The sequence below is a fragment of the Petromyzon marinus genome, chromosome 40, assembly GCF_048934315.1.
Source record: "Petromyzon marinus isolate PM22_M1 ecotype Great Lakes invasive population chromosome 40, UKy_Petmar_22M1.pri1.0, whole genome shotgun sequence".
Classification (NCBI taxonomy): Eukaryota; Metazoa; Chordata; class Hyperoartia; order Petromyzontiformes; family Petromyzontidae; genus Petromyzon; species Petromyzon marinus.
The window spans coordinates 11,879,783-11,907,111 of NC_133706.1; the positions used below are offsets into that span (position 1 = coordinate 11,879,783).

Below are 27,329 nucleotides of genomic sequence, written 5' to 3' on the forward strand. Positions count from 1 at the left end.
GTATAGTGTAGTGTATAATGTACGTGTATAATGTTGTATATAATGTAGTGTATATGTACATGTAAAGTAAAGTGTATAATGTACGTGTATAGTGTAGTATATAATGTAGTGTATAATGTAGTGTATAGTGTAGTGTATAGTGTAGTGTATAGTGTGCACGTGCAAGACCTATTTGGCATTGCTAGCACACCACTGCCATCGGCCCCTTCATCGACTGCCGTCTTTAATAATTTCTGCCACCTTCGAGGCTCAGTGGATTTTTTGGCCATCTTCATTTTTTGTCATCTTCGACTTTTCTTTTCCACGGTGACGAGACGATGCCGTTGTCGAGTTTCAGATTTGATGACAAAGCAAAAAAGCAAGAGTGAGTTGGCAGTGGTGCACGAAGCTTACGCACAACGAACCCATCACCCACCAATAATACTGTACTAGCATTTAACGGAAGAACAAAAACAACTTTAACAGTGACGTACGGATTCTTTTCTTTTTCCGGGTGAAGTGTGGTGAGGTTTTGTGGTAGAGCTTCAAGGTTTTCCACCGGACGCGTGTTTCCACACGCGCAACGTCTTCGCGCTTCTCGCAGCGCCGGCATGCAGCAACCCGCGATGGGCTGCCAATGCTGGGCCCCCTTCTGCGGGTGGCACGAGCCGCAACGGATGTGTAGCTTGATTTCTAACGATCATTAAGTTCGCAGTCCCCTCGTCAATCCACTGCCGAACGAAGACCTCCCCCGCGCCCTGCTGGCCACGGGAGTTTGCTTGACCGTGCTTCCTCGGAGGTAGAGGGGGGGGGAAGGCACCGTTCGGACAACGTTCGGCACCGACGTTGGATTGACCTGGAATCGAAGCGTGGTCGAAAGTTTCATCAGAAAGCTGTGGGTCTGGAGTGGGTCCGGAGTGGCTCTGCAGTGGCATCCATGGTGGGTCCTGGTTGATTCCCGGGTGGGATTAGGGGGGGAATCGAAGCGAGGTTGCCAGTTTTGTAATAAAGCCGTGGGTCCGGGGTGGGTCCGCAGTGGATCTGCAGTGGGGTCCATTCAATTCATTGATTCAAAGTATTTTATGGTATAAATTAAACAAAATTAGGCCGACCTACAGTGAGGGAAATAAGTATTTGACCCCTCTGCAAAACATGACTTAGTACTTGGTGGCAAAACCCTTGTTGGCAATCACAGAGGTCAGACGTTTCTTGTAGTTGGCCACCAGGAGGGATTTTGTCCCACTCCACTTTGCAGATCTTCTCCAAGTCATTAAGGTTTCGAAGCTGACGTTTGGCAACTCGAACCTTCAGCTCCCTCCACAGATTTTCTATGGGATTAAGGTCTGGAGACTGGCTAGGCCACTCCAGGACCTTAATGTGCTTCTTCTTGAGCCACTCCTTTGTTGCCTTGGCCGTGTGTTTTGGGTCATTGTCATGCTGGAATACCCATCCACGACCCATTTTCAATGCCCTGGCTGAGGGAAGGAGGTTCTCACCCAAGATTTGACGGTACATGGCCCCGTCCATCGTCCCTTTGATGCAGTGAAGTTTTCCTGTCCCCTTAGCAGAAAAACACCCCCAAAGCATAATGTTTCCACCTCCATGTTTGACGGTGGGGATAGTGTTCTTGGGGTCATAGGCAGCATTCCTCCTCCTCCAAACACGGCGAGTTGAGTTGATGCCAAAGAGCTCCATTTTGGTCTCATCTGACCACAACACTTTCACCCAGTTGTCCTCTGAATCATTCAGATGTTCATTGGCAAACTTCAGACAGGCATGTATATGTGCTTTCTTGAGCAGGAAGACCTTGCGGGCGCTGCAGGATTTCAGTCCTTCACGGCGTAGTGTGTTACCAATGGTTTTCTTGGTGACTATGGTCCCAGCTGCCTTGCGATCATGGACAAGATCCTCCCATGTAGTTCTGGGCTGATTCCTCACCGTTCTCATGATCATTGCAACTCCACGAGGTAAGATCTTGCATGGAACCCCAGGCCGAGGGAGATTGACAGATCTTTTGTGCTTCTTCCATTTGCGAATAATCGCACCAACTGTTGTCACCTTCTCACCAAGCTGCTTGGCAATGGTCTTGTAGCCCATTCCAGCCTTGTGTAGGTCTACAATCTTGTCCCTGACATCCTTGGAGAGCTCTTTGGTCTTGGCCATGGTGGAGAGTTTGGAATCTGATTGATTGCTTCTGTGGACAGGTGTCTTTTGTACAGGTAACAAGCTGAGATTAGGAGCACTCCCTTTAAGAGTGTGCTCCTATTCTCAGCTCGTTACCTGTATAAAAGACACCTGGAAGCCAGAAATCTTTGTGATTGAGAGGAGGTCAAATACTTATTTCCCTCATTAAAATGCAAATCAATTTATAACATTTTTGACATGCGTTTTTCTGGATTTTCTTGTTGTTATTCTGTCTCTCACTGTTCAAATAAACCTACCATTAAAATTATAGACTGATCATTTCTTTGTCAATGGGCAAACGTACAAAATCAGCAGGGGATCAAATACTTTTTTCCCTCACTGTATAAATCAAGATGCATATAAAAATATAAAAATGATAGGACACATTAAAGGAAAAGCTAAAAAGAAAAGAGGCCTCGCAGAGTTTCATGAACTGTTCGGTGCTCGGAGCCAATCTGAGGGCCGGTGGAAGAGAGTTCCACATCTTAGGCGCCACACTCGAGACAGCCCCAACTACTGCCCAGCGTGGGTCCTGGGTGGGTCCTGGGTGGGTCCTGGGTGGAGACTGGGTGGGATGAGGAGGGAGTAACATTGCTCCGGGGCAAGTTGACTGCGAGACAATTCTGCTGTGACTCCAGCCACAGGGCGCGTGTATGTGTGCGTGTATGTATGTGTGTGTGCGTGTATGTGTGTGCGTGTATGTGTGCGTGTATGTATGTGTGTGTGTGCGTGTGTGTGTGCATGTGTGTGTGCGTGTATGTATGTGTGTGCGTCTATGTGTGCGTGTATGTGTGCATGTATGTATGTGTGTGTGCGTGTGTGTGTACGTGTGTGTGTGCGTGTATATGTGCCTGTATGTGTGCGTGTATGTGTGTGTGTGCGCGTGTGTGTGTGCACCGACCGGCTCCAATTTAACAGCAGAGGTCTCACTCCGAATCAGTCGAGCGGCAATATCTTTTCATCGGTTGCGTAACGCTGTGTGGAAGCTACCTGGTCTGTCGCTCCGCACTAAGCTTCAGGTCTTCTCGGCCATGGTCATTCCCTCCCTTCTCTACGCTTGCGAAACGTGGACCCCCCTAATGGAACATCTTCGCTGGTTAGAAACATTTAGGCTGGCCTGCCTACGATCCATCCTGGGTTTAACCAGACTGGATTGTGCGAGGAGCTCACAAATCCTTGAAAGATCTGGGCAAGGTCCCATCGGTGAGCTCCTCCGGCGGGCAAGGCTGCGATGGGTGGGTCATGTAGCCCGCATGCCCAGCCACCGCATGCCGAAACAGCTTTTGTTCGGCTGGATTGAGGGGGCTAAACGGGCGCGGCACGGGCTAGAGAAGAGATGGAGTGATGTGGTACAGGAGAACGTGGAGCTGAGTGGACTTGCCGATGACTGGTACCAGCGGTGTCAAGATCGGCCTCTGTGGAGGAGGCTCGTGAAGGACGCTACTGGGCAGTTGGAGGTAGTCGCCCTCCAACAACAACGGAGGACGGAGGAGCAACGCTCACAACAACGAGCGGAGCGCCGGGTGGCTAAAGCACAGCAGGTCGGCACAGTAGGGGGCACAGGTGGTGCATCAGCCAGTCATCTCAGTCAGTCGACCCGTGGCACCTGGGTCTGCCCCGTGACCTCCTGCCAGCGGGCGTTCGACACTTCACGTGGCCTCAGGGTGCACATAGCCTGGCACAAGCGTCGTGGTGACGTCACCGTCACTTAGTGGTGAATGGCGGTTGTTGTTGTTGTGTGTGCGCGTGTGTGTGCGTGCGTGTGTGCGTGTGTGTGCGTGTGTGTGCGCGTGTGTGTGCGCGTGTGGGGAGCGGTAGTGTAACGGTTAGCGCACTGCGCTACGAACCCGGCGACCTGAGTTCGATTCCCGCTCGCGGCCAACGCCAGTGACGATCATCTTAACCGGTCCTAGACCTCCCCCCTCGGTCGACTCAGCCTCAAATGAGTACGTGGTGCTGTGTGTAGTAAACATCACCACTGGGGAGACAAAGGCGGCAGGGCGTGGTGCTGGCCACCCACCCCTTCGTGTGCCGTGCCGGCCTTCAAAGGTGCTCGCTAACAGCACTTGCCCCAACAGTCTGTTAAGGCTACACGAGGGATCTTTGTCTTTGTGTGCGTGTGTGCACGTGTGTGCGCGTGCGTGCACGGACTGACCTCCAATGACGCCCACACAGATGTAGAGCTGCACGATGCTGGTACAGAAGGAGGAGATGATCATCCCGAGGCCAGCGAGCATCCCTCCGATGATCACCACCGGGCGTGACCCAAACCGGTTCACCAGGATGCTGCTGATCGGGCCTGTGCACCAGAGAACACCAGGAGTTACATGTCCACTCCTCATCATCGGGGTCGTCGCCACAGTCACTGTTACCGGGTCAGATATCAACGATCAGTTCCGAAAGTTGAATTTTAAGTAGGAAGAGATGAGCGAACGAAGAGCCCGGCCCAGGACACGCTAGCGGCACGACGTCGCTCGGCTGGCCTGGGAATGCCTGGGAATTTCCACCGAGGACAGCGAGAGTCCGTCGCAAGGGAAAGGGAGGTCTGGACCGCCCTGCCTAACATGCTGCCGCCGCGACCCTCACCGGGATAAGCCGGCTGAGAAAGGAACGAACGAGATGAGCAAACCCACGCTTTACCTCATCATCACCAGCACGCGTGACCTGCGGATCAACTGCGGTGGATCCATTTGTACTCCTGGGAGGACAGAGTGGGTGCAATGGGCGGATTCAATAAACTTGGCCCATTGTTTGAATTGCCGCGCCGCTAGATGGTGGCGGCAGCTCCCTCCGTATCTCAGATAAAAATCTGACACTGCTCCGTTTGCTGCTCTGGATATTCCTACACGTGCGGCAAAATCGGCATTGACCGGTTTACCACCGTTTTTGCGCAGTTATCACACCACGACCCACTGTCGTTTGCGATAACCGGGTCGCTTCTGAAAAAAATGCGCTATTTAGCTCAGTGGGCCTCCTTACCCTGGTAAAATAAAATACAAAAATGGTAAATCGTTTTAGAACTTCATTAATGCTCGTAGAGGGGCTGGTAGGTGGGGATGTTATTCGTGCCTGGTTGATGGGTCACAGTGCTTTGGCCACGGAGTTAATGAGTCACAGCTGCTATGCTCTCACTCTGGTGATCCGAGTCTGTGGTTAGCCGGGTTCTGTCCTTCAAAAGGACATCTCCATTAACCCAACCCACCCCTCCCCCAGTGCACTAATGAACATGAATGAATTATTAACATATTCTTGTTGAATCAGCATTAGTCCTAAAAAAAAGCCATACATTTCAGAGTGAACCAGAGGCTGCAGGAAGGGAGATTAGTCAGAGCTGCTAATCCTCGACCTGGCTGCGTTTCCAACTCTCGTGGCAACGAACAAAAGAGACCTACAGATGATCATGTGATTCAAGCTGTTCAGTTTGGATCACGGGGGTGGCAGTGCAGTGGTAGCACCCGTGCCTCGCAGCAAGAAGTGCACGGGTTCGAGTTTGTATGTGCCCCCCCCTCCTCTCTGCATTAATTCAAAACACCACACCACGTGACTGTAACTGGCATTAGACGAACATCTTAGTGCTGAAGAATTACCTACAAATCACTTAATTCGGATTGCCCGTAACATCGTCGCGGCCTTTGACGGAACCTTGGCGGGATCCTCCCGGGTGAGTCAGCGTCGTCATTAAAATGTTCGATCTCAGCGAGTACATTTGAAGTCGCCTCTGACCAATTTGACAGAGATGCGGCGGATTTCGTCAGATCTGAGAAGCTAAGCGGAGTTTGAGCCTGGAAAGTGTTAGGATGGGCGACCAGTATACGTATGTACATATGTATGTTGAACTTCTTTCACACCGTACGTAGCCAACCGCGCTATTACGCTCCACGTCTTTTGCTCCCTGCCTCCGTCAACCCGCACTGACCAGCGCGGTGAAGCACGGCCAAACAACCTCCACGACCCGCACGGCGTAGGCGAACCCTCGTCGTGCGGCCGGGTGGCAGCGGGCTGCGCGTGTGCACCGTTGAAGCCCTCGTCAGCCAACGTGAGACCTTCGTGGGTCCCCGTACCCTCCACGTCGACAGCAGCTGGAGTGTGAGCCCGCTCGCTGCGCTGCCCGTTCCCTCGCCAAGCCAGGAGATGGCGACGTCTCGCAGGGCAGCGGGGGGGCGTTTGGGAGCGTCAACAAATCAGCGTGTGATCCACCAACCCCCACCACCCGACTCGGTTACGCGGCGCCGAATCGCTGACGTTGATCGCCACGGTGGCCCAGGCTGTCCCCAAGCCCCTTTGTGGTATTATTCTGAACTTTACGACCGTCTCAGTCGCAGTTTTTTTGTCTTTCTATAGACCCAGCTTCTGACTCTGCAATTTGTCCCGAGGTTTGCGGTCTATGGCACATGTGGGCAGCCCTCCGGCTACCGGAGTGATGCTTCTCCGTGGGCATTTGGCGATACAGCCCTCGATATTTAAAAGCTGTGACTGAACGAATTATCTAGGGGGACATTTATTTTAATGCCGGTATTAAAAAAAAATGTCTTATTTGGTGTTTGGACATCTCTGCACCTTGTATTATTGCTGGAAAGGGTAAAAAAAATCATATTATCTTTTCATCACTGTGACCCAAATTGTGAGGGTATTCATTGGCCAGCACTGAGGTCTACGTGTTAAGCCCTCGATGACCTGTGGTTGAAACACACATTTCAAATGTTCCCATGGCCAGAGACTTTGAGCGTCTCGGCCAAGTCGCCAACAACAACAAAACACCAGTCCCCTGTCACAATTTGGCGTTTGAACCAAAATGGCCTCGCCCAGCTGTGATGGCGCACAAAGGCAAAGCACGCGACTGCGGAGAAACAAACGTTTCGTCCCCCGGTGCCACGGCCCACTGCAGGAGGCCTCGACGGAATTCTGCCGGAGAACGAGCCCACGGTGGGAGGGGAAGGGCTCCTGCGGTGTCTCGACCGGGTTGGCTTCCCCTGGCCAGGAATCGCGTCCACACTTCGTAGATTGTCAACATCTCGGGGGGAGATCTCCGCAATGTGAGAGCGGCCGCGCAACAAACTAACTTGTGCTCGCTTCCGATTTTTCCTTTTCCTGTGATCACAGCAGTTCACGTATAAGCAGTAGGTTTTACCCCTTTCTGGCAATAAAACAGGCGTCACGATGTTCAAACACCAAACAAAAACCGTTTGCATGGAATCATGTCAGCAGCTTACGCTTGCACGTCGTTTCTCAATCGCCTGTTTAACGTGAGGCCACATTTCCCGGGGACGTTCGCTCGCTGTGCCCTTTAGTCTCGCTGCTCGTTTGCTTCTCCGAGACATTATTCATCGTAATGTTTTCTACTTAGCACCATTCATGCCGGTGACATCTCACACATGCTGTAGGATTCATAACGAGCACGGTTTTCGCACGGAGGCGTGGGAAAGCACAGCCAAGCGGGAAGGCAGCCAGAATTGGCGCCACCGATAATTGCCCAGTCTCAGTGGCCCTATATTGAGATGTTTAAATTATGCCTTAATAATTATACTACTAAACAAGGGGTGATGAAACCGACTCGGGAACCTACAGACCTATCAGCCTCTTATCTCACGTATAGAAATCATTCAGGAAGATCATGGGAACAGAATAATTAACAAATTAGAGGCCACACGACCGCCTGAATGGGTAGGGTTTAGGAAAGGGTTCTCTCTCAGCGACCACGTAACATACGACGAATCAGATTCTGGAAAGCTAAATGAATATATAAAACACCATTACGCCTCGCCGTTGTAGACTACCATCTCGGTGGAAATTGATGCAGTCAGCCAAGCCCTCGTAAGCCGAGGCCTGGATAACAAATAAGATATTCGTAAACAATAACGTGTCTCTAGAGGAACAGAAGAGCCACGCTGAGATTGAACGAGGAGCGCCGATGCTGGCGGCGCTTTCGCCAAAGTTATTCCCAGCAAAGCCGTACGGCAATATTTTCCGAAAGTTCGATTTGAGAAATAACGGCGCGGAATATGCAGGGACAAAATCATTATTCACCGTCTCTGATTTGTCGAGGACAAGCAGACAACGCATCGTCCAACGGGAACTTAAACCGCGGGAAATGTGAAAAGATCTCGACAGAGGGGCGCGAAGGTCCGCCAAGTTGGGCTCGGGATAAAAAAATATTAAAACGGGGTCACGTACGACGAGTAACGCTCAACGAGCGGTGACCTCTCGTGGAGGGGGACACGAGACCGGAAGGTAACGCAGCAGAGTACAGACGGGGGGGGGGGGGCGTTGGTGGCGTCCGCCGTGAACAAAACGACAAGAGAAGCGGATGAGAGCAGCGTCGAGGACTCGAATCAGAACTCGATGACGAAAAGTAACCTAGCAGTGTTGCCCCAGAGGGGGGGGGGGCACATCTTTAAATCGACGCGTGGCTCCGATGAGCGTGACCGGCTACTTGCGGCCGACGCGGAAGAAGTTCAACGCACGGGCGCACGTGGTGCCTGCTGTGAAGTGCGGTTCAGAAACAACCGTTGGTCGTCGACCGAACAAATACGGCCAAAAAGAAAGTGAGTGCAAAAAAAGCCTGGAAAGGCGCGGGCTTGGAATTGCGCCGAGAGAGTCTGAAAGGGGAACACGCGGATGGGAGAACACGCGTGGGTTAATAATGGAATTACAAGTGTTAAGAAACGTGGGCTTGGGTAGGGAACACGTCACGGAGTGTGCAGCCAAGGGATAAAATGTGTCGACGAGAGGATGTCAAGCGCGGAGACGGAGCGATAACATCGGCTCGTGTGTGGGGGTCGAGCGTGTTTGTTATTAGTACGCCGTGGGATCGTGAGAGAGACGGTGATGGCCTGGGGTAGCATTTATCCAGCAGTGGATTGATGATGGCTGATAACGATGAACCACGCTTGCCATGTAAATAGGAGACCCAGATTTTCCTTACAGAAGTCAAGTTTCAAGTCGGCTTCTATTGGCTAAACCACGAGAAAACTCAACAGACCAGAATAGTCTCATTTGCTCGACTGAATTGCGTCACCAAGAGAAAATTGACTATCAGCGCGTATGTACGTTGAACTTCTTTCGCGCCATACGTAGCCAACCGTGCTGGCAATGGATCAAACCGCTTGTTTTTAAACCAACCGCAATTTTAAAAACAACGCTCCAGACTCCACGGGACGTCAACACCCTCCAGGCGGGGAGGTGAGCTGCCGTGAGCAGGTGACCTCAGGTGACCACGGGGCGCGTCGCGTGCGTGCGAAGGACTGCACGGGCGGCGTTTCGTAGCGGCAATCGCCACGGCGCTAGCACCCGCGGCCCGGGAAGTGCGCGCGAGCGTAATTCGGAGCAAATTCGCCGGGGCGGAGGTGGCTTGTGCACGTGGCCTGTTGTAATCCAGCACTGTGGGGGCGAGAGTTGGTGCATCATCGCGCAAATGTCACCTTAAATGCAGGGCCGCAAAAAATGCAGACTTCCCAATCTGTTCCATCTGTATGGGGTAGAGTGTTCCCCCCCCCCCCCCCGCGCGTGGGGGTTTTCTCCAGCTGATCTGGATTCATACCATGTTTACAGGACAACAGAGCTTGGGCAAGTATTGTGCCTGATTGCTGCCTTTCCCGCTCGTCTGCAGTTCCCCCTCACGTCCCCGCGTGGCTCTCTCTCCTTGCGTCACGTTACAAGTTGAGATTATGGTTTAATCATTCGACTATTTTTATCTTTCCTTCATTGCTGTTTGGTGACACCCCCCCCCCCCCCGTCGCTTGGGCTCCCACCTTGGCTACGCGAAATCAACTCTTGACTTCCTTTTGATTTTACACGCCAAAGAGAACGTCCCAGTTGCAATCTCGCGTGGGATTAGACGGTGAAGCGCTGCGCATTGGTGCAAGCGCAAGCCGGGACCAGGGTTCAAAGGTGGTGGGCAAAGCGCTTTGTGCTTCCGCCGCTGCAGGGACTGTGGACTCTGCCACCCACCCGCCCACGATATCTGCAACCTATTTTAGCGACGTTGGGGGCCGTCTGCCAAGTGCTGATGGAACAACTTTCCACGATGGCTTACGGAGAGCACTTAAGGGCTTTAATTAACGATGACTGGGTGGTGGTGGTGGTGGTACTCGCACATTAGGCAGGCGTCTCTTCACCTCTTTAAATAAACGCAACGCTCGAAGCGTATGGGTTTTTCCTTTTTTTTAAACCAGGGCGAGTGATCACGTTGTGCCCATGAACTTTTTTTTGTTTGAAAGTGGCCGTCCAGTTGGCAGCGTGGAGGCACGGCGACGTTTGAGAGTGGAGGGCGGAGGCGTTTGGAGCGCCCGGGCGACGGGAACCCTCGGCCGACCCCGCGAGTTCACCTCCCTGCTTCGCGAGATTCGAGCACAATGTGCAGAATTTTTATTTTATTTTAACGGCCCTAACTGCAGCACCCACAACCGGTGTTGTACGTGTGGTTCGCTGTGCACTGTTCCGCCTGTCACGTGGGGTAAGGGGTGAGTCTTGGACTATGGTTTTTTATAGGTGACACCTTGCTTACAGCCTGATCAAAGGGAATTTTTATTTTTTTACGACTAGATTCTTAACTCGATTTCACCTCGCCTTGGCCACCGTGAGAGAGGCACGTGACAATCCGCGCCCCTACGGCCTCGTTTATCAAATGGCGGCCGATCCCGGATCCTTGGCGACGTCCACGCAGCTTGGTTCCATTCAGAAGGCGCAGAGAGGTTCGCCTTAAGTGTTGCGAGTCGGTCGATGGGACAGACGGCAACGTGGCCACGCGTCTCACCGCCGTCCAGACGGAGTGGTCCGGGGGGTGAGGTCGGGCCAGACCAGCTGGGGGGTGCTCGAGGAAAAGTAAACTTGGTGATAACAATGAGGAGGAGGAGGAGACTGTAGCGAGGAAAAGCACGCAGCAAATAACCTTGTGCATCACCTCGCAACGCAAACATCCACTGTATCAATCTGCTACAGTAGTCACGCGCAGAGGGCTCACGTTGCAGCTCGGTCGGAGGAACAAAAGACCTTGGCGTGACTTTGAGATGCGCCGCCGCTGACACCGCTGACACGGCTTGTGTGTTTGCGAAGCCCGCCCAGCGACGCGGACGGATACCAGCCGAGTGCCCGCCCCACTCGGGCAACTGGCACACGAGTGTGTGTGTGTGTGGGAGTGCACACGAGTGTGTGTGGGAGTGCACACGAGTGTGTGTGGGAGTGCACACGAGTGTGTGTGGGAGTGCACACGAGAATGTGTGTGTGTGTGTGGGAGCGGTAGTGTAGTGGTTCGCCCACCGCGCTATGAACTCGGAGACCCGCGTTCGATTCCCGCTCACGGCCAACAGCAGTGACGATCATCTGAACCGGCCCTGGGCCTCCCCGAGGTCGACTCAGCCTCAAATGAGTACCTGGTGTGGTGCGTAAACATCGTCACTGGGGAGACAAAGGCGGCCAGGCGTGGTTCTGGCCACCCACCCCCTCGTGTGCTGTGTCGGCCTTCATAGGTGCTCGCTAACAGCACTTGCCCCAACAGTCTGGTAAGGCCACACAGGGGATCTTTGTGAAAGCGGGGAGCGGTAGCGTAGCGGTGAGCCCGCTGCCCTACGAACCCAGGGACCCGCGTTCGATTCCTGCTTCCGGTCAACATCGGTGACAAATATCTGGGCCTCCCCTAGGTCGACTCGGGCTCAAATGAGTACCTGGCGCGGTGTGTGTAAAGAAAACAAACCGCCACTCGGGAAGACACCGAACTTCTGCGTTCATTGAACTTCATCCGCGGCACGCGCCGCGAGATCAAAGAAGAGCCACCGTGGGAATGCTGCATCATCCGCCCGTGACAGTGCCCAAGAGTGGCAGCAGGAACGCCCGTGACAGTGCCCAAGAGTGGCAGCAGGAACGCCCTTGACGGTCATTCCAACACGCAGATGGATGATCTTTTGGCAAGTTCCCTCAAGAGGTGCATACAAAAAAATTGGTGCAAATTAATTATTTATGAAATATATTTTTCTACGTTTATGTCCTTTATAATTACCTTTTTTTTGCGAAAAAGGTGACACCGGTGGTGTATGTTTTTAGGTGATGAGTCGAGTTGGAATGTCCGAAAAGCATCCCTCATTTTTTGTATTTAATGGAAAAAGCCATTCCGATTGACGACGATGATGATTATGATGATTTTTTACGAGGGCTACAGCTGTCGTCAAGTTTATGCTCACACCTAAAACAATATAAAATCCCACGTGTTGGGTGTGGGCCCGCAAAGGTATGGCCACGGTTACTCGTAGGGCGAGTTCAGCTGCAAGTCCTAAATGCCATGAAACCTCAAGCGAAACGCTCATGAACGTGCAATTCCCATTGGTAAAGAGCCCTGTTGTTTTCTTCCCAACGAGTGAGATGCCCAAAGCCGATGGTAGCGCTAAGTCAAAGGCGGCTTTAGCGCTCGTTACAAACAATGTTGCCAGTTATGAAAATGATGACAAAGATGATGATGGTGGTGGTGAAGATAGCGACAATTAAAATGACGCTGCTGATAGCAGCAGCCGATAACGATTCACAACCCCAAATCCACCAACCCCCCCCCCCCCCCCATCTTGTGGCAATCCACCAACCGTTATCTCGTGACTAAGACTGCGCTTTACTTGCGGGAGGAAACTGGAGTACAGTAGTACCTGGAAGAAATCCACACAGGGACGGGGGGGATAATTTTAAACATTTGTCACGGGTCTGCGTGGGGGGAGGGCCACGTGGTTCGCCCCCCCCCCTCCCTGGTGGGCCAACGCCGAAAGGAGTGTCCTCGCGTGACCCACGTCAATCGTCGTTTCAATCATTTCAACACCCGGCGTTTCACAGAACGCTTATCGTGTTCGAGGACGCCGCTGCATTTCACGATCCCGAGGATTGTAACACTGGAGCTGGTGCGCTTCATTTGACGCAACGTTGGGGCTCTCCGGAGTGAAGAGTCGTGCGTTGCCACACTCTCGTCGCTCCGCACTCTCGTCAGATATTCGCCTGACACAAAGAAAGGAAACGTGGATATTTACGTTTCACCCTGGCAGTACGCGGGAGCGTTTAAACCGCACTGGCGTCGGCGACTGTACTGGGGCTGTCACGGGTGACTGCAAAGATCCCCCGCATGGCCTAGACAGACTGTTGGGGCAAGTGCTTTTCGCGGGCACTTATGAAGGCCGGCATGGCACGCGAGGGGGTGGGCGGCCAGCACCACTCCCGGCCGTCTTTGTCACCCTCGTATCGATGTTTACACATCGTGCCGGGTGCTCATTTGAGACTGAGTCTACCTAAGGGGAGGCCCAGGACCGGTGCAGATAATCCTCACTGTGGTGTTGGCCGTGAGCGGAAATCGAACTTGGGTCGCCAGGTTCGCAGCGCGGCGTAGCGCGCTAACCGCTGCACCGCCGGTCCCCACGACGGGCGACTGCACTGGGGCTGTCACGGACAAATTCCTCCGAGGCAGCACGTGCGGAGCAAGGGGAACGGGACCGGGGGGGCGGGGCGGGGGGGGAGGTGCTGCGCTGCTATTTACGGAGCCGTTCGTTTGGGACGCCGTTGCATCATCGGGATTGACGCAATTGTGCGACTCCGTGTTGGCGTCCAGCAATTTGAGAAGGCGGAAACCTGACGGCGGACTGCGGGCGTCAGCGTGCGGGAAGGGCACAGAACGTCCCGGGGCGACGGGGGCACAGCACGTGCTGTGCCCGCCACAGCCTTCGCGCTGGGCTCCCTCCTCCACCTTGTCCTCCACCTTGTCCTCCACCTTGTCCTCCACCTTGTCCTCCACCTTGTCCTCCACCTTGTCCGGCCTCATCCTCTACGAGCCAGGCTGCCGCGGGCACCGCTCGACGCCGACGATGCCAATTCACCAACAATAGCGAGGGTTCGATTCCCGGCTCGGCAGTTTGTGTGTTTCTCTCCCCCTGTGCTGCATGGGTTGTCTCCGTGGTTTCCTCCCAAAATAATAATCTCGGTTTTATACAACAGCGCATTTCGCACAAAGCCTCAAAACGCTTTACATGAAGCTTACGTTGTGGAGAGACTTAACATTCCGATGTGTGCAGTGGAAATTTCCTCTCGTACGATTTCATGTGGATCCCATTGTCCTTGTCCGTGTGCACAAATTACACCTTTCGTCTAAGCCACGGGCGATCGCGATGAATTCGCCCCGAGATCTGCGTGGATCGCACCGCCACCTCCCAACACCGCAGCCAATGCCCATCGCGCTCGCGCCCCGCGAGGCGGCTTGCCACCGCACGTTTGAGCGAACGCCAGACCAGCGGCAACGGCAAGAATTTGACGACGGGAAACTTGGCCGCATTTAACGGACTTACGCCGGCCAGGCGCGTGCCCCCCGACCGGGCCCGGCGCGTGGCGAGACTCACCGCCCGCGTACATGATGGCCAGCATGATGGAGGAGATCCACGCGATCTCGCTGTAGGAGGCATCAAACACCTCCTGGATCTCCTTGTAGAAGACGGTGATGGCCTTGGGGAAGGCGTACGAGAAGCCGATGGAGATGAAGGAGCCGACGAGGACGGCCCAGCCCCAGCCCCCGTCGGGCGGGACGTAGTCCAGCTTCACGTTCACCGGCGCTGGCATCGCGACGGCGGGAGCTGCACGCGGCACGGGGAGGGACACGACGCTGGCGTCACAAAAACTCTCTGGCACGTGTCGTGACGGGCGCTGCGAGATCGACGACGTGTCCGTCCGGTGCTCGCCGAGCTGCTTTTCCTCCCGGTTTCCGAACGAACACGTTGCGAGGTCGCGCTCGTCACACGCACAAAGTGCTCGCCGCGAGTGAACCACAATACCACCTTGGCTGATCGCGTCCAAGGAACAATAAACCATCGCGCGGACGCCGGTGATCAGCGCATCAGCGTCTTTTGGCTGCTGGCCATTGAACAAAGACGGTCGCCGCATCGCGCGCTCTCAGATGCGCTTCTGCGGCCGTCTGGAACGCTCTCCTGATATTAGGAAGCCACTGGAGCTGTGCACTTTTAAATCATGAAGATTGAAAACTCATTTCTTTAGAACTGCTTTTTTTATATTTAGCTTAGTTCTCCTTCCCCGGCGCACCTCCGCTTAGCACGCTTGGCTACGTACAGTGCAAAATAAGTCCAGCATACGTACGCACGTACGTTACGCGTGGAGTGGTTTTCGACGCATCGCCGCCCGGGCGTCTCCGAGCGCTCTACGTCGTCGCACCTCGTCGCAGCACGGGTGAAAGCGCGACCCCCCACTCCGCCTCCGAGGCAGCCATTCCCTGTGGGCACATTGTGACCCAGCGCCTCGCCTGTAATCGGGACATTAGTCTGCCAGGAGGGGGGAAATGATTATTGCTGCTGTGTGTAACCAACTTGAATAATCTTCCTTTTCGTTTTTGGAATTTGGGAAAATTTTGAATGTGACACTGGGACACAATAGCCTACATCACGGAATCTTTAACATCGATTGTGAAGCAGACGGCGTGTAGCAGCATTTTACGGTTGACGCATACGCAGCCATAACCAGGGCAGCCTGCTGGGTTCGAACCGAGAACCCCTGCAACGAGCGGCAAACGCGCTACCCGCTGGCCCGCGTCCCTCCGCTCCACAGGTTGGTGCGGAGTCACCAGAACTGAGAAATCACCATCATCATCACCGGCCACAGTCAATCCACTGCTGGATGAAGGCTCCCCTAAGCTGCCGCCATCTCTCACGATCCTGCAGTGCGGAAATAAGAAATCCGTGCTGATTTTTTTTTAAGCACAGTTGCTGGGCACGGGCCCAAAGACCTCCACGTGGCAATCACCCAGCAACAAACGGCACTGTAGGTCACAACACCCCCCCCGCTCTCACTTTCTCTCTCTGTTCCTCCCCTCGCATTGCTCAACTTTGGAATTGCCTCCCTCCATCGCCTCTTTCCCTCTGAGCCCTCGTAGCCTTGCTGAAATCAGGAAACGTGTTCATTATTATCTCTTACAGCTCTTGACAGTCGCTGCCTGATGCTCGCCACCGCTCGTCACCGACACACAAAACGTATGACTACGCTCATTTTCACGGCTATCTCGTGCCCCACGCCGACGGAGGCCCGATCATCCGCGGTTTGAAGGGAGGGGGACGTGGCGCGGATGAACAAATCACGGTTAAGGGGAGTGGCCTTCCGCAGTGTGGATCATGGTTCGTGCTGCTTGAAGCTCCCATGTCTCTGGGTGCCTCTGCACCGCGTCACGCACACACACACGCAGCGCGACGTGGGGCGACCAGAAGCCACCCGTAACACGTGGGACGCACACGCCGCGCGGCAGCGGCACCTCCCAGCCCTCACCGTCCCGCTCTCAGTTTGCGGTGTCCGCGACCCGCATTGCCGTGCAGATTTATTGGAGAGAGAGGACTGAGAAGCGGCGACGTCTGAGAAGACGCTCGGGGAGCATCGTGAGAGCAGACTCCGAGGTCGGAGCGAGCACGGGGCTCCGGGAAGGCAGCCGGTGGCTCTTTGTAGACGGACAAGTCTGGTGAGGAGCCTGACCTGGAGGAAGGCGATCATTTGGCCCTATACTAATCGGGGTCGCTTGTCACACAGCACACCTGGGTGGCGAGCGGCACAGTATTGCTCCCACGTCTGACGACTCAGCGCCCTCTTGATGATGGGTAGAGTCAATTGGGTTTCTGCACCCTGACTTTCTTTGACATTTTTCACCGAATCGCACTTCTTCGTATTAATGTATTTCTCACTGTACGTTAGCCAACCGTGCTAATCGGAGGTGCCATGTTCCACCGTCTACTGACAGGATAGGCGTGTGTCCTCTCTCTCTGTCACCTCACTGCCTTGGTTCAGTGGAATGGTTAAGGCTCCATCTCAACCCATTTCTTTCAGCAGCAAGGGCGTGCGGTGAGAAGCCATATCGTGCCCTGTACTATTAACCAGGCCTCTTGGAAGCCCGGTTCTTTAACTCTGTAGTTAACTTGTTGTGGGCATGCTAATTACTACACCGAAGAGCCCAAGGCTAATTGTCTAATTGCTCCACTCCAGGAGGCGATGGCAAGACTAGGCAAAAATAATCTGGGTCAAATCCGCACAGTCTGGGAAATTCGCATCTGTGTCCGGGTGGCAGGAATGCATTTGAGATCCACGACTGGTTTTGTGGTGAACGTTATCACCGGACAGTGTTGACGAGCCCAGACCGACGGAGACACGAGTGCAGGTTTGCTCGGTGTGGAAAAGGTGGCGACGACTCGATCTCTCGCTCCCCGTACCCGAGGTGGCAGCCTTCCAGACCCCATCTCTGGGCCCTCCTCTCATCCTGTTGCAGATGCTCCTTTTTAATTCAGTCGAATGCGGTCACTTCCCATCAGAACACTGGGGTTGGCATTTCACGGTGGGATAAACACTTTACATTTGAAACCGTGATATGCTCTCTTGCCCCTCGTGTACTCTGAATATTTGCATTTTGGAAAGCTGCGAATATTTTAATTTGTAAAAAAAAAAGTGTTCTAAACATTGAAAGTTATTGAGCCTTGAGCTTGCTGCGTATTAAAAACGAGTTCACATAGCCCCGGCTCACGGCCGTGTAGCTGCATAAAATAACTCTTAGTTTTGTACAGGCTTTTATTCGTACGATTAACCGAATTAGACTACCATTGGGATCATCACGCATCTGATCCCACAAACTAGACCACACTTAAACCCTTGCGACGTGTTTGAACTCGACAACCGAAAAAAACTGGCAGGAGGTGCGGTGATTCTGGGCTACGAGGATTGCGAATTCCATCGCTCCGTCAGCGAGCGGTGGTGCGAGAGTCGCGGACTCCCATCACACCTGAAGCTGCGTCAACCTGACCCATCTCCCAACCCTCCCACACGCTCAGATCTTTTTGAAAATCCACAGTATGTCGTGTCGCCTCTATTACTCATAGGTGAGGCCGAGTGCATTGGGCGCCTTTGTGGCAAGATGTGTACCTACCTCGCCTGGTATTCAGAAAGTCGTGGGTTCGACCCCGACGCTGATGCCTGTTGTGTATTTGGAATTTGCGTGTTCACTCTCCCTGTGGTCGCGTGGATTTTTCTCCTGGCACTCCGGTTTTTCCCCTCCACATTTATAACCAACGTGCGTTTAGAGTATTTGCCTGCTTGTACATTTCCACACGATGAGCCATCTTCCTTGAGTTATCATCTGTTGCAGCCACGTCGCTTCTGAAAAGAGAGCTACCGTACAACTACATTGCTCAATGGGACCCTTACCTGGTAAAATCAGAAATAAATATAGCTTTCCCGTGTGAGAGTTGCTGGGAGCGCGGGGTTTATAAACGAGCGCGCATGCCAAGCGCCTACGTGCGTGAACGAGTTTACACACAGCGCTAATATTAATCGCGGAATCCTTTCCCCCAAATCCGCTGGAAAACGGCCATGCATATCGGTAGGGATGGGAGGTGGGGGTTGGGGAGGTGGGGGTCGGGGGGGGGGTTGGATAAGGGGAGGGTTAGGGGGAAAGGGGGGTTAGAGAGGGGTTAGGGAGGGATAAGGGGGGGGGCGGTGAGGGAGGTTAGTGGGGGGCGCTTAAGGGGGGTTGGGTAAGGGGGGGCTTACTTAGGGGGGGGGGGTAAGGGGGTGTTCATGAGAACTGTGACGAAGCGCACGGAGCCCGCACGCAAACATTCACTCGCCATTGTCCGAAGCAACGGGGCTTCGCAAACGAGACGACGGCCGACCCCCTCGCCCCCTCGCTGTGCTCCAGCCACGCGACTTTGAAACCGACGCGAAATACTTGGCAGCTCGCTTCAAACGAAAAGGCCTCCTTTGACCTTGCAGCGTCGCTCACGTTGTCCGTTCAAAGTGAGCGACCGAACCTCGTCGACTCTCGCAGAGGTGGCGCGCGTTGCGAGCGGCGATCGTTTGTGTATCGGCGGGTGCTGGACACGCCGTGGTATTTTCCATAACATAATAATAGATGTTTTTTTTTGGGGGGGGCGGGGGGGTTTAGATCGCGTAAATATAAATGTGTCGTTAAACACGCGACCACCCGACACAGCCAATTAGTAAGGTTTGTCACGTGGACAGAACATTGCGAGTACATCACACCGGTGTGTTGGAGAGAAAATCCACAACATTTACGACGTTCCGCCAGTACCGTAGTTACAATCGGCATCATCGGGCGGCGGCCAGATTTTTGCTGGGGGAGCGGCGGTGCAGCGGTTAGCGCGCTGCGCTACGAACCCCGGCGACCCCCGAGTTCGAATCCCGCTCACGGCCACCAACACCAGTGACGATTATCTGGGCCTCCTCCCCTAGTGCGGTGTGTAATAAACATTGCTACTGGGGACACAAAGGCGGCCAGGCGTGGTGCTGGCCACCCACCCCGTCACGTGCCGTGCCGGCCTCCATAGGTGCTACTCGCTAACAGCACTTGCCCCAAAGGCTACACGGGGGATATTTGAACCTTATGGCGGTACCCCGGGGTACCATAGAACCCCGGCTCTCGCACGATGTCCGTGATGCAGTCATTTTCAGTCTGTTGATGGTTGGCGATGCGGCAATCGACTCATCTCGACGAGCTGTACACTACGATGCACCACCACTACGGTGGGTACAACCGTCAAAACCCGGACTACGCCTGCTCTGCTCACATGCAAAACGGTGCGCGATTGTCCGACCTAACACCACGGTCAGTCCCCCGGGTCGCCCAGGTAGAGTAAACAAAAAGTTCTGGAAAATGCCGATGGCTCCTCCTGCACTCCACAAAATGCTGGGGAAATGTCGCTCCGCTCCGCGGTTCCACCGCGGGTGGGACCTCCCCAGCGCCGTCCGCTCGAAGGGACTCTGCGTTCAAAGCGTCGTACGTGACTTCCACTCGGAACGTGAAACTGATGGCCACGTCCGTGCAGTTTCTACTGCTCCGGTGGGGGGAACATTTTTTTTTCTAAAATAAAGAAAATGCAAAGTTCAAAACAGTTGAGTCAGGCACTCGACTACCTCCGAGTTCAGGAAATCGAAATTTCGCTGTGGGTGAAATAGTTCAAATTTTAGTTTGCACTCCAACATTTTGATTGTTAGAATCATGCATTTAGATCATTGCATCACAATACAACACTCAGCAGAGATCCATCGCTATATTTGTACACATCAGTAGTTTTAGGGCGCAGCGGTGGCGAGATGTTAACTACCTCGCCTGGTATACAGGAGGTCGTGGGTTCCAGCTTGCATGTCTCTCTCCCGGTGGTCGCATGGATTTTTTTCTCCGGGTCCTTCCCTTTTTCCTTCCACATTTCAAAACATGCCTTTATGCTATTTGGCTGCTATAAACGTCCACGTGATGATGAGCCACTTCGTTGAGCTATCATGTGTTCGGCCAGGTCGCTTCTGAAAAATAAGCTAAAAGCTCAGAATCGAACTCGGGTCGCCGGGTTCGTAGCGCCGCGCGCCAACCCCTGCACCGCCGCTCCTCACGGTTGGCTGCGCCGACAATCGCCTCCGATTAGTGCGGTTGAGCCGCGTACGGTGCGAAAGAAGTTCAACACACATGCAGCCAATCACACTGTTGGTCACACAAGAGCAGCTCGTACACGTCGAGCGTGCGCAGGTGTTGGGTGGCTCAGCCCAAGCGGAAGGTCTTACGGAGTTCAAATACTGGCCGGGGGTTGACTCAGCCCATCAGTCCTTCCCGGGGGGGGGGGGGGGGGTCGATAAAATAGGTACCACTCCCTCCCGCTCGCTCGCCTCGGAGGAAGAGCGCTTTGCCGCAACGCGATTTGTTTTGCGTCTTCCGAGTCGTGCGTTGTGCGTCGAGGTGGGGCGGGTGGGGGGTCAGCGACACGTGCGCTGAGCTTCACGAGGGAAGAATCCTCGCTCAGCCCGGGGACATTGCGCCTCGGTTGATGTTTGTTTGTTTGAAGCGAGGTGTCCGCTTTGTGCTCGCGAAAATCCATCCCGGGGCCACAGGACACGCGGGTGTTCTATTTTGAACCCAACCACGGACAAGGACTTCCACGGCGATGGGGTGGCTCGAAGCTCGATTAGCCACGGTTGGCGACGTGCGGTGGCGAAATAAGTTCAACACACACACGGTACACACACACACGGTACACACACACACACGGTACACACACACACGGTACACACACGGTACACACACACACGGTACACACACACGGTACACACACACACACGGTACACACACACACACGGTACACACACGGTACATACACACACGGTACACACACACACGGTACATACACATACACACGGTACACACACACACACGGTACACACACACACGGTACACACACGGTACACACACACACGGTACACACACACACGGTACACACACACACACGGTACACACACACGGTACACACACACACACACGGTACACACACACACGGTACACACACACACGGTACACACACACACGGTACACACACGGTACACACACACACGGTACACACACACACACGGTACACACACACACGGTACACACACACACACGGTACACACACGGTACATACACACACACACGGTACACACACGGTACATACACACACACGGTACATACACATACACACGGTACACACACACACACGGTACACACACACACGGTACACACACGGTACACACACACACGGTACACACACACACACGGTACACACACACACACGGTACACACACACGGTACACACACACACACACGGTACACACACACACGGTACACACACACACGGTACACACACGGTACACACACACGGTACACACACGGTACACACACACACGGTACACACACACACGGTACACACACACACACACGGTACACACACACGGTACACACACACACACACGGTACACACACACACGGTACACACACACACGGTACACACACACACGGTACATACACACACGGTACACACACGGTACACACACACACGGTACACACACGGTACATACACACACGGTACACACACACACGGTACACACACACACGGTACATACACACACGGTACACACACGGTACACACACGGTACACACACACACGGTACACACACGGTACACACACACACGGTACACACACACACACGGTACACACACGGTACACACACACACGGTGCACACACACACGGTACATACACACACGGTACACACACACACACGGTACACACACGGTACACACACACACGGTACATACACACACGGTACACACACACACGGTACACACACGGTACACACACACACGGTACACACACACACGGTACATACACACACACGGTACACACACACACGGTACACACACGGTACACACACACGGTACATACACGGTACACACACACGGTACATACACACACGGTACACACACACACGGTACACACACACACACTGTACACACACACGGTACATACACACACACACGGTACACACACACGGTACATACACACACACACGGTACACACACGGTACACACACACGGTACATACACGGTACACACACACGGTACACACACACACGGTACACACACACACGGTACATACACACACGGTACACACACGGTACACACACGGTACACACACACACGGTACACACACGGTACACACACACACGGTACACACACACACACGGTACACACACGGTACATACACACACGGTACACACACACACGGTACACACACACACGGTACATACACACACGGTACACACACACACACGGTACACACACGGTACACACACACACGGTACATACACACACGGTACACACACACACGGTACACACACGGTACACACACACACGGTACACACACACACGGTACATACACACACACGGTACACACACGGTACACACACACGGTACATACACACACGGTACACACACACACGGTACACACACACACACTGTACACACACACGGTACATACACACACACACGGTACACACACACGGTACATACACACACACACGGTACACACACGGTACACACACACGGTACATACACGGTACACACACACGGTACATACACACACGGTGCATACACACACACACGGTACATACACACACACACGGTGCATACACACACGGTACATACACACACACGGTGCATACACACACACGGTACATACACACACACACCGTCCACTCCACAAGATTAGTCGCAATATTCTCCTCCACTCCATCACAAACATTTTAGTCTACTTGTTGCATTTTACAACTAAAAATACTCGACTCAAGTAACAGGATACTTGGTTTTGGAAAAAAAAAATTACACGTCTGTCAATTCTGCAACGCACAACCCATGCTGTCCTGGTGTCTGTATCACCAAACAGCTGACAGGCGAACTCGGCTTCACTCGACCATGCTGCACGCCACCTACACACCACCTACACACCACCTACACGCCACCTACACGCCACCTACACACCACCTACACACCACCTACACATTACCTACACGCCACCTACACGCCACCTACACACCACCTAGACACCACCTACACACAACCTACACGCCACCTACACACCACCTACACACCACCTACACACCACCTGCACACCACCTGCACACCACCTACACACCACCTACACACCACCTACACGCCACCTGCACGCCACATACACACCACCTGCACACCACCTACACACCACCTGCACACCACCTGCACACCACCTACACACCACCTGCACACCACCTACACACCACCTACACGCCACCTACACACCACAAACACACCACCTACACATCACCTACACACCACCTACACACCACAAACACACCACCTACACATCACCTGCACACCACCTGCACACCACCTACACACCACCTACACACCACCTACACGCCACCTACACGCCACCTGCACGCCACCTACACACCACCTGCACACCACCTACACACCACCTACACACCACCTGCACACCACCTACACGCCACCTGCACGCCACCTACACACCACCTGCACACCACCTACACACCACCTGTACACCACCTACACACCACCTACACACCACCTACACGCCACCTACACACCACCTACACGCCACCTACACACCACAAAGACACCACCTACACACCACCTGTACACCACCTACACACCACCTACACGCCACCTGCACGCCACCTACACACCACCTACACGCCACCTACACACCACAAACACACCACCTACACATCACCTGCACACCACCTGCACACCACCTACACACCACCTACACACCACAACCACACCACCTACACACCACAAACACACCACCTACACGCCACCTACACGCCACCTGCACGCCACCTACACACCACCTACACGCCACCTACACACCACCTACACGCCACCTACACACCACCTGCACACCACCTACACACCACCTACACACCACCTACACACCATCTATACGCCTTGGACAACCGATTGTGCATCAGAGAGCCGTGCCTCCCGCGTTGCCACCTGTCCGGGGTTTACCCTGAATCCCGGACGAATTCCTGGCTCTAGGCCAATCGCTCAAAATTGGAGTGAGCCACTTCGATAAGGCAGAACGCTGTTTGTGATTGAAACGGGTGGATGCATGTACGGTGTTGTGAACTTCTGTCGCGCCGTACGTAGCCAACCGTGCTCATCGAAGGGTGCGGGGGAGGACAACAAGCTAAACACACACACACACATCACTTCTAAAGAAGTAAGTCTTCAATCTAGAAAACGAATTTATTAAAAATGTTTTTTTTTAGTGATAGCAGACGAACATGAGGTGCGCAGGACAACGCGTAACGAACTCAGGGTATGTGGGGTACTGTGCCCTCCCCGCCCCCATTCCATTACAGCTGCTAACACGAGCACCACCGCTCCCTGAAAGGAAGGCAGGGAGCGAGCTGCCGTACAGATAGATGCAGCCTGGGAGCGCGCACACGGGGGTCCACTGCTTGCTGCGGGGTCCCTGAAATGCGGCGAGGTCACGCACGATACGAGGCGACGCTGGTGGCGCTGCGCACGCACTCAGGGCAGTGACTTCTCGCTGGAGCAAAAGCTCCATCCAGCACGGGGTGGTGCCTGGAATCGATGGAATCTCACTCAAGTCTCTCAATCCCCGTTCCGCAACTCCGCATCTTGGGGCAAGCCCGCGCCCGGGGCAACCCTGAATTGAGGCCGGCGTGACGAACCCGCTTCACGTCGCCGTCATTGTATGCCTCCGTATTTGACCGACTCAGTTCCGCAGCGCGCCGCGCCCACGCACCGCCCTCGTCCGCTGAACCCCGGAACGCGCCACGTGTTCTTCACGCGCCACGTGTTCTTCACGGCTCCATGCGCGGCTGATCTCACCCCCGCCCCCCGTCATCCCGCTCACTGCTACGCAGTTGCTGCTGGCACAGTGTGTGAGGGCCCCCCACCCCCCACGAGACTCCCCGGCCTGGTCGGTCCTCAGGTACAGCTTCTGCGGGTTTGCGAGTTATGACAATTGCGCCAGTGACCACGGCGCGCACGCACCCCACGCACCCACGCGCGCAGCCTTCCCGCTCGCCAGCGCCAATACCCAGACAGAAGGGGCCCTTTGTACCCAGCCCCAGGCCGCAACATTCCTGTGCGGCGTGGCCGCTACACTCAACAGGCACAGCAGCCACGGTCAGCCACGCACAGCCACGGTCAGCCACACACAGCAAATAACCCCGTATAGCCTGACAACTGTACCGAGCAGGAGTGCTGTTAGTGAGCACCTTTGAAGGCCAGCACGGCACACGAGGGGGTGGGTGGCCAGCACCACGCGCGGCCGCCTTTGTCTCCCCTGTGGCGATGTTTACGAATCGCACCGGGTACTCATTTGAGGCTGAGTTGACCTAAGGGAGGCTCAGGACCGGTTCAGATAATCGTCACTGGTGTTGACCGTGAGCGGGAATCGAACCAGGTTCGCGCTAACCGCTACACTACCGCTCCCCCCACACACAGCCCCACATACACACACAGCCCCATACACACACAGCCCAACATACACACACAGCCCTACACACACACAGCCCCACATACACACACAGCCCCATACACACACAGCCCCACATACACATACAGCCCTACACACACACAGCCCCACATACACACACAGCCCCATACACACACAGCCCCACATACACATACAGCCCTACACACACACAGCCCCACATACACACACAGCCCCGTACACACACAGCCCAACATACACACAGCCCTACACACACACAGCCCCACATACACACACAGCCCCATACACACACAGCCCCACATACACACACAGCCGCACATACTCAGCCTCATACACACAGCCCACATACACAGCCCCATACACACAGCCCCACATACACAGCCCCACATACACAGCCCCATACACACACAGCCCACATACACACACAGCCCTACATACACACAGCCCTACATACACACAGCCCTACACACACACAGCCCCCACACATACACAGCCCCACACAGCCCACATACACACACAGCCCCATACACACAGCCCCACATACACAGCCCCATACACAGGCACAGCCCTACACACACACAGCCCCACACACGCACAGCCCCCCACACACACAGCCCCACATACACACACAGCCCTACACACACACAGCCCTACATACACACAGCCCTACACAGGCACAGCCCTACACACACACAGCCCCACACACACACAGCCCCACACACACACACAGCCCCACACACACACAGCCCCACACACACACACAGCCCCACACACACACAGCCCCACACACACACACAGCCCTCACAGGCACGCGTTTGTTCCCTCCCCGGGAGTCCGTGGCTGGGGCCACCACGCGACTCTTCTCGGGCCTTGCGGCCGCGTCAAGGAAGAGCCACGCAGCAGCACGTGGTGGCGCAGGCTGCGGTACGGATACGGTGCAGGATAAGTGATGAAGGGGCTGATAGCCCCCTGTGGGTTAATGGCGAATCACCGCTTCCGACACTTTCGATCAAGATTGAGGCACGTATAAGTTTTCATAGCGAGAGGGGGGTGTATCCTGCCACCGCTTGAAGTTGGAGCCTACGGTGGATTTTTGGCTCTTTGTCGCGGCTGCCCCTGAGCAATAATGACTGTCACAGAGGCGCTACTTTGAGCTGGCGATGGTGAACGTTCAGGAATGTTTCAAATGAAATCAGAGGAGCCCGGCAGGGGGGGGCGGGGGGCGCGACACGGCTAGAAATGACGATAGCCGGCAGTCGAGACGAATAATGACGGGAGCGACAGCCAATGGAAGGGGACACGACCGAGAT

General features: G+C 54.4%; 1 protein-coding gene across 4 annotated transcripts in view; it reads right to left on the reverse strand.

Moving 5' to 3' along the window:
- The window catches only part of LOC116950595 (monocarboxylate transporter 2-like), a 39,645-nt gene that overhangs the window by 10,974 nt on the left and 1,342 nt on the right, over nucleotides 1-27,329 (reverse strand). For 2 of the 4 annotated variants that reach the window (XM_032968496.2, XM_032968497.2), the window contains exons 2-3: nucleotides 14,514-14,744; nucleotides 4,319-4,462 (exon numbers count right to left, since the gene is read on the reverse strand). In XM_032968496.2, the coding sequence (XP_032824387.1) occupies nucleotides 4,319-4,462; nucleotides 14,514-14,730 (361 nt within the window). In that variant the 5' untranslated portion in view covers nucleotides 14,731-14,744. Of the gene's footprint in view, nucleotides 1-4,318; nucleotides 4,463-14,513; nucleotides 14,745-15,269; nucleotides 15,289-16,092; nucleotides 16,348-27,329 lie in introns of those variants that run through there. The other 2 variants (XM_032968498.2, XM_076073146.1) reach the window with 2 other exon arrangements.